At 41.8% G+C, this 16,537-nt stretch overlaps 1 protein-coding gene across 3 annotated transcripts in view; it reads left to right on the top strand.

Moving 5' to 3' along the window:
* Nucleotides 1-16,537, top strand: part of ADAM17 (ADAM metallopeptidase domain 17) — a 31,287-nt gene continuing 14,750 nt past the window's right edge. The window contains exons 1-7 of one of the 3 annotated variants that reach the window (XM_035895316.1): nucleotides 1-55; nucleotides 7,745-7,877; nucleotides 9,319-9,452; nucleotides 10,439-10,527; nucleotides 12,626-12,794; nucleotides 13,611-13,741; nucleotides 15,502-15,591. In XM_035895316.1, coding sequence (XP_035751209.1) covers nucleotides 7,759-7,877; nucleotides 9,319-9,452; nucleotides 10,439-10,527; nucleotides 12,626-12,794; nucleotides 13,611-13,741; nucleotides 15,502-15,591 — 732 coding nt within the window. In that variant the 5' untranslated portion in view covers nucleotides 1-55; nucleotides 7,745-7,758. Of the gene's footprint in view, nucleotides 56-7,389; nucleotides 7,540-7,744; nucleotides 7,878-8,115; nucleotides 8,243-9,318; nucleotides 9,453-10,438; nucleotides 10,528-12,625; nucleotides 12,795-13,610; nucleotides 13,742-15,501; nucleotides 15,592-16,537 lie in introns of those variants that run through there. The other 2 variants (XM_009639803.2, XM_035895317.1) reach the window with 2 other exon arrangements.

Genomic DNA, 16,537 nt, shown 5'->3' with positions numbered 1-16,537 from the left:
GTATCTCGCCATGCACCACGTGGAGGACAATCCAAGAATACACAGCCTAATAGCAGTATGTGATACCTGCCTGGGGTCCTGTGGGATTATTTCAAAATCATTGCGGGAATTTGTAGATGCAGTGTTTCTGTAGGCTTACAGGCTAAGTGATAAAGTCTTACGTACACTTTGTCTTTATGTAAGTAGCAAATGCTTTGTGTAGGCATGGTTTTACTGAAGATTATTTTGTCTTGTGGATTGGCAGTCTGTTCTATGGAGGTACTTAATATCAAGATTTTTAAAGTACTTTTCTTTGGTTTGTTTTCTTTTGTTTGTGTGAATTGGTCAATGTTTCTGTTTCCAACTGAAAAAAAAAAAGTAATAAAAGTGTAATTCCTGAGAGAAGTTCTCAAAGTCAACAAAATGAAGAATGTCAGCACTAGGTTAAATTCTAACTATTAAGAATTACCCTTAACTATTGCAAGATTTTTTGTAATGAGAACGTAATCAAGTGCTCAGTGTGAATTTGGTTTTCAGTGGTGCCAATTCAGTTTGACCTCTAAGAAGCCAAAAAGTAAAATTCTTGTTTGCATTCAAGATTTGGGGTGGTGTAATTTTCCTTTCCCCCCACTGTGAAAACTGACAACTTCACCACTGCTGTTCATTGCTGATAGCAGCAGTGACTCATCTCAGTTTCACATTTCTGCTACTCTGGAATGTTTTTTGTGTGCATGCAAAAGCCCCGGCATGGCTTTCTGTTCTGTGGCTGGAAGGGCCGAGCGAGGAAGCAGGGTTCTCCTGATTGCACTTTAACGTTACACCAACATTTAATTACACGTTTAGTAGTCAGTAGAGATTTATCTTTGAGATAGAAGTCTATACTTAACTTCTGTTATGAACAGGTTGATTTCCCCCCCGCCCCCCTGCCCCTGGCTTTTTTACAAACTGCAGGAGTCCGAGTTTGCCTGTTTCCCAGACCGAACAAGGGAAGTCCTTTGCTGTGTTGTAATAAAAGGCTAACCGAGAGCCAGGTTTCTTTTGTTAAAGAACAGTACATCCTGCTGTCCTGTTCTACAGATTTCATATGCCACACACCCACTTGCTGGTTCTGGGGATATCCTTCAAACCTGCTCAATGGTTCTGATGGTCTTCCTGATGCCTTTTATTCTTGCAGATGTATGTGACTATACCGCTTGCCAGCCTGCAGCTTGTATGCTTTTTAACCAGTATTTGTTACTTGTGTCCTGCATCTCTTCACGATATCCATCCTTGTATTCCTATCCTGCTCTTAATATGCATTATTTGGGTTTTTTTGGGGTTTTTTTTTCCTTCTTGATACTTGCATTTTTAACCTACATAGGTACATGGGTCTGGGGGGTGGGAACGGAAGGGGGCTCTGTTAATGCAGGGAGGCACCTATAGCTGCCACCCACTCGATGCCGATGCGTACTTACTGAGGTGTTGAACAAGCGCATGATATCCCTTGCATTCCCTGGTTTCCTTTCTCACCTTTCCAGATTTTTACTGAAATCCTGAAGTTCTGCCCCTAGTACCCACGACGTGCCTTGAATTTTGGAAGGTCATGGCTGAGTGAGTCCAAAGTCATATCCACAAGGAGAAGCGATGCAGTCAGATGGGGAGAAGGGGTTGGTCTCAAAAGTGTAGCCCAGACAGTAATTAGTCTCTACCTAAAATGGGCTCCACTCAAACTTACTTTGTGACACAGCAGGATTTTGTGGTGTGGTATCTAAGCACAGTAGTGAGGCTGACAGTTTTTGGAGAGCCAGACAAATGTTCTGTTTCCCAGAGAAGACTACATCCTGTGACTTGGCTGTCCTTGTCTGCAGGGTGTATGAAAGCATGTGATTTTTTTTTTTGGGGGGGGGGGGGGCGGGGTTGAGCATCAAGTCATATGATGCTGTTCTGGTTTAAGATGAGACAGCTGTATTTGCCCTTGTTTCACTTTGAATATGAGGATGTTAATTCAGGGGCTTCCTCATTTTTTATAATGTCAATATTTGAGCAAGGTCTTGCATTCTTTTTTTCAAAAAGTGCTTTCTGCTTTCTCTAATAGAGCAGACTGAGTTATTTAATAACATAGGTCCAACAGAATAAATGTTTTTCCTCACTGGTCCCTATTTAAGTGGTGAAGGAGAAAATTTGCGAGGTGGAAAGTGTGTGATGAGGTAACATGTAGGCGCCATTGGGGGTATTCAGCTGTGTTCAAAACCACCAGAAATAACAGTTTAATTATCTGTGTGGCTTCTGCCAAACAGAATTTGCACCCTTAAGGAAATGTTCGCACTGTCCAGAGACAGATGTCTCTCTTACTGTATAGAAAAAGACTTTGGAGTAGTATGAGGGTACAGTTATAGGAACAAGATTTTCCTGAGATGAATTAAAGGGTGTTTTGTAGGTCGTTAAGTTTTCATGGTACCTATTGCCGGCCACTTCTCAACATGTTGCAGGTACAGAGTAGTTTACTCTGTGTAACTGCAGGAATAGTACACCAGCTGGTAGGCAGTAAATCGGCTGCCTGCCTTACCTGCCAGCACGAGGTCTGCGTAACTGTACCCCGAGGCTTTGTCTGCACTGCGCTGGTGACTAACTGAATTCAGGCACCGTGTTTTCTCACGTGGTTTAGCAAGTTTGGTGCAGTTGGGATCGAGTCGAAAACACGCCTTTTAAAACAGTCAGCAGTGCTGATGTGGCTGGCCATGCTTACTAACAGGTTTGTCTAGAAATGTGTTTAAACAGAGTGTAAACCTTTATCCTGTTACGGTTTACAAGCAGGCTGACATACATTTGGTTCTTGCTTTGAACCCATTTCTCACACAAGTTCTGTTCACGTATACAGGATGAGCAAAACAGCAGCCACTCATTGGTGGAAACAAGTAAACATGATTTATCTAAACTGTTAAAAGCATGGGCTGTTTCGCATGGGATAAGTGTTTCAATTCACTTTGTTTTCTCTTTGGCAATGGCTCTGTACCAGATGTACTGGAGAAAGATGTAACAGCACGTGTAACGAGCTGTTACGGAACAGCTTTCCCACAGATGGATCTTCTCAACATGTCCTTTTCAGCAACAGTCTCCTAAAAGCAGTGTAAACTGTTAAGGGAAGGTACCCATAAACATTTAGGCATTACTGCATCACCTCCTGTCTGGTGAAAACGGTTTGTGTGCCCAGTTGAGGTATGAATATATTGAAGTATGAGTATATTGGTCTCCATTAGCACTCCCTGGAATGGCTCTACTGTCAAACAATCCCACGCTATCGCAGCCGGTGACCGGCTGTTACCACAAACATGAGGGCAGCTGCTTTGTGTAAGGTGATGGAGACTTGCTTTAGCTCGTATGGTTAAGGGTGGAAAGACTCCAGTTTGTGTTTCCTGGTCCAAATCCTGACTGAGGCTGTGAGTTATATTTGAAGTGACTATATTGGGTTACTTTAATAAAAAGATTTTTACGTATGAGCATCATTTGAAGAACAAAAGAATAAATAATAGCAATAAAGAATATGGAGCCCTTTGACCATTCCGTAACTCCCCAGCTGAGTCAGAAAAATTGTTACTAGTTAGCTGCTCACAAGTGTTTGTTAAGCATTTGGTATCCATTAGAAATCAGCTCGAGATCAGTACCTGGGTTGTAGTCAGAGTGCCACACAAAATACAGGCTGGAGCCCTTTTTTTCCAGACTTGGAGATGCCAATCATTGAAGAGTCACACAGCAAACTCCTCCCCAGGCATGTTTGCTGTGCTTGTTCTAGGGCTACTCTCTGTGGGCTTGTCATCCCATCCCAGCGCCTTTTGACAGGAGGTTTATTCCTGCTTTTATTCCCTTTGGGATGGTTGGGGAAATAACTGCCTTCATTCCTGCAAGCCCCTCTGCGATGCTCTGTGGTCATTTTTAAATCCTGAAAGTACTATTTTTAACTATTGTTGGATCTTGTGCTTATATCTTCTGGGTTAAAACCTCATGTTTCTAGATAAGCTTAACCTTTCTATAAATAAAGCAGTTCAAAAGAATGCTTATGAAATGGCTGACCTGCCACATTTACTTGTTGCTTTCCGGGCAGTAGACTGGGCATGAGATCATGGGAATTTACTGTTCTGCTTATGAAAGCTGAGCTGGTTGGAGAAGGATGCCATTGGTATTGGAATTGGTAGCTGACCACTTGAAGAGAAACCTCCTCTTTTAAAAAGTATCTGGTGGCCTCCAACTCAGCTAAGCTGTTGCCCAGCACATTCTTGAGCTCTTTGCTGCTGGAGTAGCCTCCCGCAGTGTGTTCTGGCCCCTAATTTACTTAAAAGATACTTTCCTGTGTCTTGTAAGTTGCAAAGTCTGGTGGCATCAGGCTTTTAGCCTCAAACAAGGTGGAAGAAAAGGACAAAGCTGTTGGTGAGTTCAAAGCTGGGGTCAGAGGTAAAGTCACTGCTGTGTATTTTTTCTTGAGGACTTTGGGGTATCACCTTTGTTACTGATGTTCCTTCCCTGTTTCTCTTACAAACCCGAGATGTGTGTGTTCTGGTGAGGTTACCCCCGCAGGGGAGAAGGGTGCGATGAGGTCAGGGCTGGTGATCATAAATAAATAAATATTTGGGATATCAGGATGAAGTTAAGGTGTCCTCCAACAAGAGAAGAATGCAGAAATCTAGGAGGGGCCAGAAGGGAAGGAACAGCAGGAAAGCGGTTTAGGAAAACCTGAGTCAGCTCAGTGCTGTTGAAGCCCATGGGAAATGGCTCTTGGACCATAGCGAAGATAGTGAGGAAGGAATGCCAGAAAGATTATTAAACTTGAATAAAAAGTCGTCAAGTGTATGCTTGCTGTGGCTCCCATCCACAGACTGCTGTACAGTTGGACTCTGTACAGTTTTGTATTTTGTTTAAAATAATGACACTTCATCTTTCATTTTCAGTAACCCATAACCATGAATTCATTTTTCATGATACAAAAATTTTACAGAAAAATTTTGGTTTGAGCGTGTTACCAATATATTTTTTCCACATCTGTCTGATACCTGAATTAGTTCACAGATTTATATCTAGCAGCAGCATGTCTTTATGTCACAAGTAAAATTAAAAGCAAACAAATTTAGGAAGGGTGACAAGTGCATTCTTGTTTCAGGGTTACAGGAACTAGGAGTGCCCTGTGTTTCATTTGTTACTGTAACAGAATCATCTTACTCATCTTCATCGGCTCCGTAGGTCTTGTTCTTAATAACCTTCCCGTGTCTCTGCAAGGCATTTCCAGAAGGGTGTTTGTGTGTGTTGAGGCGGAGCAGGACTTCTGAAGTTCTCCTTGCCTACCCAGTAAAAAAAAAAACTAATTTCTTTAGCAGACTTCTGAGTTCTGTTGCCACGAAACAGAGACATTTTGTCTGGTCGTCGTGGCAGCTGCATCTTGCTTTCTGGCAAAACCTTCCCCTGGTTCTGGGCTGTACTTTGCAGGCAGAGGTGGAAAGGGGCAGAAGGAGTAGAGTTTTGCAGCTGGGGTTGTGCCTCTTGGGCAGATCTTGTGCTGGGCAAGTCCCTGTGTCAGTCAGTCCCCGGGCAGCGCGGCAGTGGTACCACACCTCTCTTGCTTCATGGCCCACATACCACGCACTTGCTCTGTGTCAGGAATCCATGTTTGGTATCCCACATATCAACATTCACTTCAATTGAGGGGTCTGCTCTAGCCAAGTGTGTTGAAAGAATCTTGGGTTCAATTAAAAGAATTTAGGACTAGACGACTTGACGGTGTAATGAATTATTTTTTTTTTTCAGAATTGATTTTATCTGCCTGTCCCTACCTTCCTCTCAGGTGATTCTGGATGAGGGCAGGTACCAGACCATAAGCTATAAATTACAATGGGCTTTTAAAAAAAAAAAAAAAAAGATGTTTTTGGGGGCTTTCAGGTAGCTCCTGAGCATGTGGCTAGCAAAGGATGAAGGCTCTGCCCTCATTGGCCACATAAGGAGGGAAAAAGAACCACAACACAAAGGAAGGTGGTGGAAACTTGCCTTTGCATATGACCCAAAATGCATGTTAATCAATTGCAGGTGCTGTCAACCTGTGGGTTGTAAACAGAAATCAGGAAATTGCAACTGCACTGCCCTTCCTGTGTTGCTCAACGGCAGGGGAGAGGCAGCTGGGGAGGGAGAGAAGCTGGGGAGCCACCGCTCGGTGGCTTCTGCTGCAGGAGCAAGCAGCCGCGTCGCACGTCCGTCACTTTGCTAGCAGGTCTGGTGCGGGGCCAGGAGGGCTGTGGGGGTCGTCTTTGTTTCTGCGGCTCCCTCACTTCCAGTGTACACAAGCACATCTGTGCACATACGGTGGTGGTTAATTCTCCCCGCCCACCCCCTTGCAAAAGAAAAAGTGAGGTGCTTGCCTTGGCCCAAACAGCGCACGCCTGTTCTTAAAGGCTTTCTGGGGCTTTAGAGGCATGTATTTGGGGATAAATGATGGTACCGAGTGTCAGGTTTAAACAAAAAACACAAAGTATTTCAGGGGCTATACCAATCTAGATTTTAAGTTGGAAATCTTGGCTTGTTGCACAAGAGCCAGTAAAGCTCAGCTTACTAGTGGTGTGGCTTACTTAAAAGTCCAATAAAATGCGTGAGGTTACTTGGCTGGGTGGTGTAAGCTAGTGATCAGGGGCTCTGAAGAAGCCGAAGGCCATCTTTGTTAATGAAAGCCATCTTTGTTAATGAAAGCCCGCTTTGGTAGCTATTGTGTCTGGTTTAGAAGCACAACTGGAAATGGAGGGGGGAAAAAAAAGGGGGATTTTTTTTTTTTTTTTAGTAAAGAATGACGGGTGAGCACTTCTGCCTCTTGTAAAACACAGCTGACTCCTTGTTTGGTGCAGCGAAAAGAGTGAGCGCCTCTGGGGGAGAAGGCAGACTGTGATGTGGGAATAAGTGCCTTCATTTAAGGCTGTAAAAAGCAAATGAACTGATCAGTGCTGGTGGTAGCAAAAGTGGTTGTCAGATGTCTCGCTGGGTGGTGGGTGCTCCTGGCGAAGGGATGCTACAGGAGGCTTTATCTGCGAGAGTCAAACACCCTTGGCAGCCAGCACTGTGCGCTTGTTAATGGTGGAAGCATCTGCAGAATATTGACCTGAATTTATAATTTGTGTGCTGCTCCTCATAGGGGTTCAGGCCCTTGGTCTCCCTCCTCTGAACAAGTTTCCATGTTCTGAGTAGGGAAATTAAAGGAGTTTTGTGTGGTGGTAAGGTATTGGGAAACCAGGGTACCTGGAGGTGCCTCATATGAGGTGCCTTCCCAGTTATTTCTGATTCATTTATGCTATGCAGACATCTGTTTTCTGGCAGCTGTTGGACAGAAAGGTAATCAATGCAGTTGTCATCTGCAGTGAATTTGGTAGCAAGTTTCCTAGGTGAAATTATTTTCTTCCTCAGACTTGGATGGGGACCAGCAGGTGAGGAGAAGAGTGATTCACTCCAGAGAAGTGGGGATGCCCTCCCTGTCTGCCCCCTGGAAACTAAATGGGGGAGAACATTAGCTCTGCACAGCTGTGGCAGTAAAAATGATGAGTTGGTTGCTCAAAAATTGCTGTATGTGAACTAAATTCTTTGTTTGCCTCTTCCAGATCGTGTCTTGTCTCATGCTATGATTTCTATTTGCCTACACAAAATGTACCTTTACAGAAATGTTACAGTAGTTATCCTAAAATTAGAGCAAACTGTAGTTTTGCTGTTTTATGTGTGCATGTGTTGAAGAGAGAGTCTCTTGAAACTAAAACTTCCCTTGTTCTTCTAGACACAGTTGAGTCCATGCTTTCGGACTACGACATCCTTTCTCAGTCTAGCATCCAGCAACACTCGCTGAAGAAGAGGGACCTCCAGCCTGAGACACACGTAGAGAGGCTCTTAAGTTTTTCAGCCCTGCAAAGGTAATTAAATCATCAGCAATGAAATAGCATAATGTTTTCCTTCAGTTTGTGACGAATAATGCACAGTTCCAAACCCAGAAATAGTTATCTTGTTTTCTGTCATGACTGGCCAGTTCTTCTAAGCGATCTGCATGGCTGTATGACTTCAGAGAGGCTCAGAGAAAACAGAAAAATAAGTTGTGTTGTATTACTTTGCTGAAATGGCAGTGATTTAAGATGTCTTTTGCTTTGTTCTTAGTTTCATGTAGGTTACTTCCACTGGTTGGGTTGGATCCCACTTGTGCCTCATCTGGCAACATTGTCATGCTTCTTGACTGTCATCTGGTTCTTCAAAATCTCTGCCTTCAGTTTGGGGAGTGCATGTGGTGTGTAGCCCAAGAGATTTATTGTATTTTTTTTTTTTTCATGGAGGTTTAATCCTCTTCCTACAGAGTGTCAATTTCCCATTCAATAAGACACTTCTAATAATTTTTTTCTAAGACAGGAAATAGAAGTACAGGTGAAAGGGGAAGGAGAGGTAGAAGAGAGCAGGCATGAAGGTTGTAGGGATTTTATTCTGAGCGTCAGAAAAGTGCCTTAGAGGTATTTGGGTGCTGAAATAGTGAATCTGAAATGGGGGAGCAGGGTGAGAATAATGGTTTGTATTAACAAGTGTAGGATGTTCATCTGACATCTTTGTCTACTGTGTTGTCATGTGCCTTCCCCATCTGTCATCTACAACTACAACTGTCATACAAGTTGTGTGTATTTTTTGAATCTCTAAATATTTGGAGGGGATAGTTTTTAAGTAGCAAGTTTAAAAGGTTAATGGGTTCAAATGTCTGGCTGTCCCTGTTTTGCACCGTCTCGTGCACCCTGACTTTATGGTGAGGTTGCAATGCTGCCGATGATAATTACAGAATAATTGCAGAGGGGCATACCAGAAATCTTTGACCAAAGCCCCTATAAACCAAGAGCCCACGAGGCTCCTTCCAAAGAAAGTTCTCTACTTAATTCTTGGGATAGCCTTTAGGTTTTGTGACAATGTATCATAAAAATCTATAGAGTTCAGATTTCTGTTTATCGTCTTCTGACTGTATTATTTCAGAAAATAAGAACTTTAAGATAATTTAATTCAAAATAGATTAACAAATTCCCTAGTCTTATTTTCTTCAAATAGTTACCAGTAACTGGTTTTGCTTAACTGCAAATGGAGAAGGTGCATCATGAGCAAACTGTGACTGTTTTGGATTTGGGGGGTTATTTTTAATTTTTTTAATTAAACATCTTTGACTCTTTAAAAATATTTATAGTTATGAATTACACAGTGTATGTTTTTGTAGCCTGCTTATCAGAATTAATGGTTTCTAACTTGTTTCAGACCCTCGGTAAAATGGAGACTGGATGTATCTGTTATGTGTATACTTTGCTTAAAAATAAATGGAAGTAAATTCTTTTACAGGCACTTTAAATTATACTTAACTGCAACTGCTGAACACTTTTCAGAAAAATTTCAAGCATTGATTGTGGATGGTGAAGGCAAGGAAAAGGAATATCGTGTTCAATGGCAAGATTTTTTCACCGGACATGTTGTTGGTTAGTATGGACTAGACTATGTTGTCAGTGCTGAGAACACAGCTTTGCACGAGTTTCTTGGCCAGAGTAAATGGTGTATTGCCCTAATTTTCATCCGTTACAGTCAGGATGAACAAGTAAACTTAATTCTCATGCCCCTTGCATTTCCTGGTTTTGTTTTTGTGGTGGGTTTGGTGTTTTGGTGTTTTTTGTTTTGTGGGGTTTTTTTTGGTTTTTTTCTTTTTTTCAGGTTTGGTGGGTAGTGGGGTTTTTTTGAGCTATTGCACTGAGGTTGTAAGATAGGACTCTTCTGTTTAGTTTGGCAGAACACAAAGGTATAATTTACTCAAGCAGCAGCTTGTAATTTTTAAATTTTTTTTTTTAAATGATGATGGTGGCTTTAATTCCACCTGGAATGTAGGACTTGAATGTTCCTTGTCCCAGAACACAAAGCCCAGGTAGTTAGTGGTGATGCAGGATTCCCCAGATTGTTAAATTAAAGACTTTAAGACAGTTCTTTGCAGACTACTTTTTTGTAAAGAAAGGGTATCTTGCTCCGCTTCAGTCCAACACCAATGCTTCCGCTAAGTTGTTTCGATTTTTTTTCGTTGCCTTTGTGATGTGGTGAAAGTCTTTTCCACTGGAATGCAGGCTGACGCCATGAAACTGCTGTCTGATATTAGTAGTAAGACGCAAGCTGCGTTTGTTGGCAGAAATACTCTGTGTCCCATTACTAATCCCCACATTCATCTCAACACCTTCTGCAAAATCTGAGTCTTGATGACTATGACCATTGAGAAGTCAAGGTTGGGGAGGGGTGCTGGTTCATTTCTTTTTTGTCTTTTTTTTTTTTTTTTCTTTGAACTGGACATCACAGTGTTCTTCAGGGACTGAGGAAGGTTAATTTGGCTTGAAGTTTAAAAACAGCTAAAAAGACCCCAGTGTCTGTGCAGGAGTGCATGCAAATGGAGCTGAATTAATTTTATTTTTCTTTGTTTATGTTAAAGGAGAGCATAATTCCAAGGTTGTGGCACATATTGGGGATGAAGACTTTACAGTGAGAATCAGTAGCGATGGTGAAGAATACAATATAGAGGTACGCTTTACTGTTGAAAGAGATGTTCAGACAGTCATCTCTTTTTCCCTGTGGGTGTTTCTAGTTAGTTAGATTGACACCTCTGTAGCTCAGAATAGACTTGGTGGTGGTGTTTGTTTTTGGTGTGAGGAGGGAGAGAAATGTGAAACGAGTTTGACTTTTGCAAGTGTTGAGTGTTATTAGTGAGTGACACTCTCTGACATTTGCATGTTTTAGATACATCAGGTAGAAGGTATGTTTTAACCAGCAAAGGGTTTTAGAAACAGAAATGGTATAATGTTAGTAATTAGTGGTGATCTTGTCCTCTAGAATAGCAAACTGTGTAGCCTTCTGAACAGAGTTGAGGTCTGTTTTGCTTTCTAAAATTTTGGCTTTGTTACATCTTGGAATTTTTCCCATTCTTAGAGCTCTGTTTGAAAATATGGTATTTTTTGCCCTGCTCCCTTGTTTCTGTTTTTCACCATTTTCATTGCTTGTGTTATTTTAAAATATCAGTTTAAAAAAAAATTCAACAAATACATAATTAGAGACTATCCTAATGAGTTGTTCAGTGCAGTATATTCCCAGACACAAGCTCTATTAGAATGGCTAAATAACAGTAATTATGGCTGACTGTTATATGGATATTGTAATTGTCTTCAAACCCAAGGATATGCAGAATTATGGGTAAGCCTGGGAAATCCAGTCATGTTTAAGTAGGAAAATATGGTTGGAGTACGCAAAAAGCTGTGCTTGTGTTTTGCATTAAGAGCATATAGCAGCCATTTGATTGTGGTTTAAAGCATTTTTGTGTTTGTGGTCCAGGGTAATGTAAGCACGTCTCAGTTCCCGCACAGCCAGCCCCTTTGCTCCTCCATGGCTGCGGCTGTACAGCTAAATAAAGGCAGGCAACGGCTTGGAGGCTCTGGCTTGTCCACGCTGCCTTGCTGTTAGCATCCCAGGGTCAGCTTCAGCTCCTAACCAGCCCTGGATGAGATGATGCCTGTGTGCAGTCAGAGATGGTTTGTGCCAGAGACCATTTCTGAAAGGCAGCATGGATAAAGCCTCTCCCCTGCTGCCTTCCTTTGCTTTCGTGGTCCTCCTGCACCATTCAGAAAGGTTGTGGACCTTCGTATACATCCCTGGTGCCACTGTGCGGTGCCCTAGGGTGCAAAACGTGTGCCCTCAGTTTTGCACTGTAGACATGGCTGCAGGGCCAGCACAGCCTTTGCATTTCAGGACCTTTTTGCTGTGAACCAAAAGCACAGTATGCTAAATTATAGTTGTCTGAAGTTGAAAGACCGCTGCCTAAGGGCCAGAGGAGACCCAGACCCAAGTGCTCTGCAGTGTGGACATGGGCAGTCTGTACTACTTGGCCTTGTCCAAAGAACGGACCCCATCCGTGTTGTATTTGGTGGGGTTGCTGTAGCTGTTATGTACAGGTAATAACAGGAATGTGTTGGTAAAAAAAAAAAAGGTCATTATGCATCTGCTATGGGAATTAGGAAAACCATAGGACTTCATGGTTTTCTTGTTTTCTTTGCTTTTGGAGAAATTTTGATGATTATAAGTGACTTGAGTAGCTATTGAACGTTGAAGAGCCTGCCTTCTGCTGCAGAGGCTGCGTTATGCTGTGCACTTAGATATTCTCTGTTACCTGCCAGCTCCTGTGCTTCTGGTCAGTGCGTTTGTTAGGGTGGTCTAAGCATCTCCTCCCTGGCTGTGCCAGTCACCATACTCTTATGGAGGGAGTGGAGGAGCCTGAGATACCTTCTCAGCTTGCTTATGTTCTGGAGGGGAAGAAAAATTCTGTCTCTTCTACAGCCTTACCAGGTGACTGCCGCTGCTCTGTTGAGATGATCTTAGATTTTTGGATGCCTGTGTGACATCAGAGTTGAGTTCTGTTGGCATTCTTGAGGACATCGTTTTATCGGTAGAATTATTGCTGTGGGTATAGTACATAACATATACTATATTGTAGTCCAATGTATCTTTTTGTGTGTACACATAAAGCTGTGGAGATTTGATGGCACATAAATAAAATTTTTTACTTATATAGAACTTAGTCTTTGCATTCACTGTGTTCCTAACCGCTTTTCTGTTCTTCTTATGCTATCAGCCACTGTGGAGATTTATAGATAATGTGCAAGATGAAAGACTGCTAGTCTACAGATCTGAAGATATTAAAGATTTCTCACGATTGCAGTCCCCCAAAGTGTGTGGTTATTTAAAGCTGAACGAAGAAGAACTGTTGCCAAAAGGACTGGAAGACAAGAAACAAAACGAAGGTGAGTGTCTGTAACTTGGGAGAGCATCATCTTTGAAAGTAATGCTTGGAATTCTGGCTGTGTAGGCAAGCAAGATCAGAACCTGGGCAATAATCTAAACTACTTCTAGTGTAATAATCTAAAACTACTTCTAGTGTAACTATTAAAGCAGCATTCCTCTTCATGCCTGCTCCTCATCCAAAAAAGCTCCAAAAACTGATGGAAGAAACTATCACTAGGGGCATGTTTCTTCCTGGTGTGTTGAAAGAATGATTGGCCCTACCAAAGCATAGGCCAAGGAGAGGAAGCTATTTCATCAGGTCTAAGTAGTGTTTGTTGTGATAGCTGGCAGCAAGGTAGGTGAACATTAAAACAACTTCATACTTTTGTGCACTGTGCAGCAGGACCTGTTTGGCCTCGGTGGTCATTCTAAGAATCAATTTTGAGGTGTGGTGGGTTTTTGAGAGCTTTGGGTCCCTCTTTCCTCTGTCCTCAGCTGTGGCAGCAGAGATGGGGATAATGACTAGGAACAGGAGGAAGAGAGGTGTTAAGGCTGAGATGATGACCATAAAAGCTCTAGGTAAACCTGTTGAATAGCTCGATTTCACTCGTATACATTCCTTTACTTACAACAACTTTAAGGACTGTTATGAAGACAAAACTTAAGAATAATTATTTAAAAAAAAATCAACAAAGACCAAACCCCAAACCAAACATCCCCCACTCCCCCCAAAAATCCACCCAAACTCACATTCATGTCTTAAATAAGGGTAATAGACACAACATTGGCAATTCTATTGGGTGTTCATTTACTTGTATTTAAAATTTTCACATTAGCAAGCATCCATCGGAAGAAAAGAGCTGTTCCAGAGAACTCCAAAAACACGTGCAAGATGTTGGTAGTGGCAGATCATCGTTTTTTCAAGTATATGGGCCGTGGGGAAGAAAGTACTACTATAAACTATTTGGTAAGTAAATATACCCTGTTAAAGTTTGCTGGAGTAAATGGAGGGAAAAAGTAGTGATTCAGTAGTTAAAACAACATACAGCTTATCCTACTTTTCTACAAGGTATGTATTTACATCATGACTGTATGTGCTTTTTACCTGGAAAAGGGTGAAATCATGCTTTAAAAATACTTTCTAATGGTGATCATGTACTTAAATAGTCTTCAAGTTTCATTTATAAACAGATCCTTTCCCTTCACATACTTCTTATGGCTATGCTATTTTCTGCCTAAGAAGTGTTCTTTTTCCAATCAGAGCTTTAGAGTCTCCTGGATTTTGAACTCCACTGCAAATGATCCAGGCATCTTTAAAGTTCAAGCATGTTTAAAGCTTATATTAGAGGCAAAAGTGACTTGTATGCTGGTTTTGGGGTTTGTTTTTGTTTAAATTCTTCCAGGATTCTCTGTCCAGAACAATAAAACTGAAGCAGGTCTGGTAAACAATTTGGTTGTACATGGGTGTTGTGGGTTAACCCTGGCAGGCAGCTTGGTCCCACCCAGCCACTTGCTCACCCCTCCCTGGTGGGATGGGGGAGAGAATCTGAAGGGTAAAGGTGAGACAACTCATGGGTTGAGATAAAACCACTTTAATAGGCAAAGCAAAAGTTGTGTGCACAGCAAAGCAAGGAATTCATTCCCTGCTTCCCATCACAGGCAGGTGTTCAGCTGTCCTCAGGAAAGCAGGGCTCCATCACGTGTACTAGTTACCAAGTAACCCAGCCAAAACTAGTACAGTGGGGTTGTCTACCTGACAAGATTTTTTTGAAATAGAACGCCTACCCACAGCACTTCTGCTAAAAAGCAGAAGTGGAGAGTATGGGTTTGGGGACTCAAGACAAAAACAAATGAAAACGCTTTTGGAGGCCTGTTTGTCAAGAGTCTCTTTTTGAGCCTGAATCTTTGAAATGCTAATCACTCTGTTCCATCTTTGCTGGCTTTTTGACCTTTCTGTCCCAGAAATGTTTACATTCCCCAGGCAATGGAGCCTCTATTTGTGCTATTATCTCAGCATCTGACACGTAGACTCTTCCAGGATAATCTACTGTTGTGTTCCCTGGGTAGATGTGTACTGTAAACAACACTGATTGGAAAACTAAAGCATAAACTGTTACGAAGTGGCTCTGAATGTCACTTTTCATTCTGAGTAGGTTTGATGTTTTATGTTTAGTAGAAGGTGGTTTTTAAGAAGATGAGAACAGCATGAAAAGGGAGGTATTGATAGTGAGCACTGACGAGAGACTTTCTGGAACCCTGTGCTTGAACCATAATGAGGAAAATAATAGGTTTTTGGCTGGGAGAGGGTAGCAGGCCTCAGGGGTCAGTTAAACTAGTTAAGCATCGTGCTAAAACAAAGCAGTAAAAATAACTCCCTCTTCTGCCCTTCCCTTCAAAGAAACCTGGAAAACTAGTATATGAACAAAGCGTTTCCCAAGATGTCTTGTTCTTAATATTACTGGTCTTCCACTACACTGATGAAAGTGATAAATGGGAAATTTTGCACTGCTTTTTTATGATGGAAAATTTTCAGGGATATTTGATAATACTCTGTGGATCCAAGTGCTGTTAGTTTTGGATCAGTGAGTAGGTCTGTTATGTTATATGAGGTTCAATTTTAATTTGAAGTGAGTGTTTGTAGATAAGTATGTTACAGCTTCTCTAAGTGTCTTCAACTTTATTACATGAAAGCTCAGAACTAATAACTCATTTTTCTTTTCTACATAGATTGAATTGATAGACAGAGTAGATGACATCTACCGAAATACTTCCTGGGACGATGGAGCCTTCAATGGGTACGGCATACAGATAGAGCAGGTATTCACTGAACTATGCAAAGGGTTTCTAATTTAAAGGATATGTTACGGACGTGTTTCGGATATCAAGGTTTCTGATTATTTCATCTGGATTAGAGATAAAGTAATCACCACCAGAGGTGGTGTTAACGATTTGACACAGCATGACACAGCATGCTTTTGAGATGGGAGTTTTCAGGGAGAATCTCTCTATATTTAACCTCAATTCAAAGGTGTTTTTTTCCAGAATATGAGCAATTCTTGTTTGTCAGACATACTCTGAGGCATCTATTTAAAGTTTGTATCTATGGCTAGTGCAAAGCTTACAGAGCCTGAATGGGCCCCAAACACAGATGAAAAAAACACAAATCCTGCCTGAAGAGCTGTAATAGATCCCCTTGGGCATCACGATAGCGTAGAGGCTGATACAGGGTGGACACACAGGATGTAGTGACTACAATTTATGTGACAGCTCCTGAAAGTTAGTGCACAGAAATCCAGAAAAGAGCATTAAAAAGAGGAAGAATCCTTTGGCTTGGAACACTGCAATAGCTGTGATGTGAAACATGGGATCTCATGATACAAGCTTGCTGCCCCTTTGCTGGGAAAAGGTCTGCAGGAACAAGGAAGGAGAGTTGATTGGGCCAGGAGGGGGAAAGAACATGATGCACTAATTCTAGGTTACTGGGAAAGTAGCAATCCTTCAAAGTATGTTTTGGTTAGCTAGAACTCTGAAATGGTTTGGAGTTATTTATACTAGATGTAAATCCTGGTTGTATTTGGGTGGTCTTTTTTGACAGAGTAACATGCATCTCCAAGCAGAATGTTACAGTGAAAAGTGTTGACGTTGCTCTATAAAGTGGCTTGTGTAGTTGCTCATGATGTAGTTGGTGTATCTTAACTAGCAGAGGCTGGAAAGTTGACATTAGAAGCATGCTGAGTCTGAATTTTTCTTCTTGCAGATCTAT

This window comes from Egretta garzetta, unplaced genomic scaffold (genome assembly GCF_000687185.1).
Source record: "Egretta garzetta isolate BGI_Z169 unplaced genomic scaffold, ASM68718v1 scaffold15, whole genome shotgun sequence".
Taxonomy (NCBI): domain Eukaryota; kingdom Metazoa; phylum Chordata; class Aves; order Pelecaniformes; family Ardeidae; genus Egretta; species Egretta garzetta.
The sequence above is the reverse complement of the archived record's forward strand: the minus strand, read 5'-3'. Positions and strand labels throughout refer to the sequence as shown.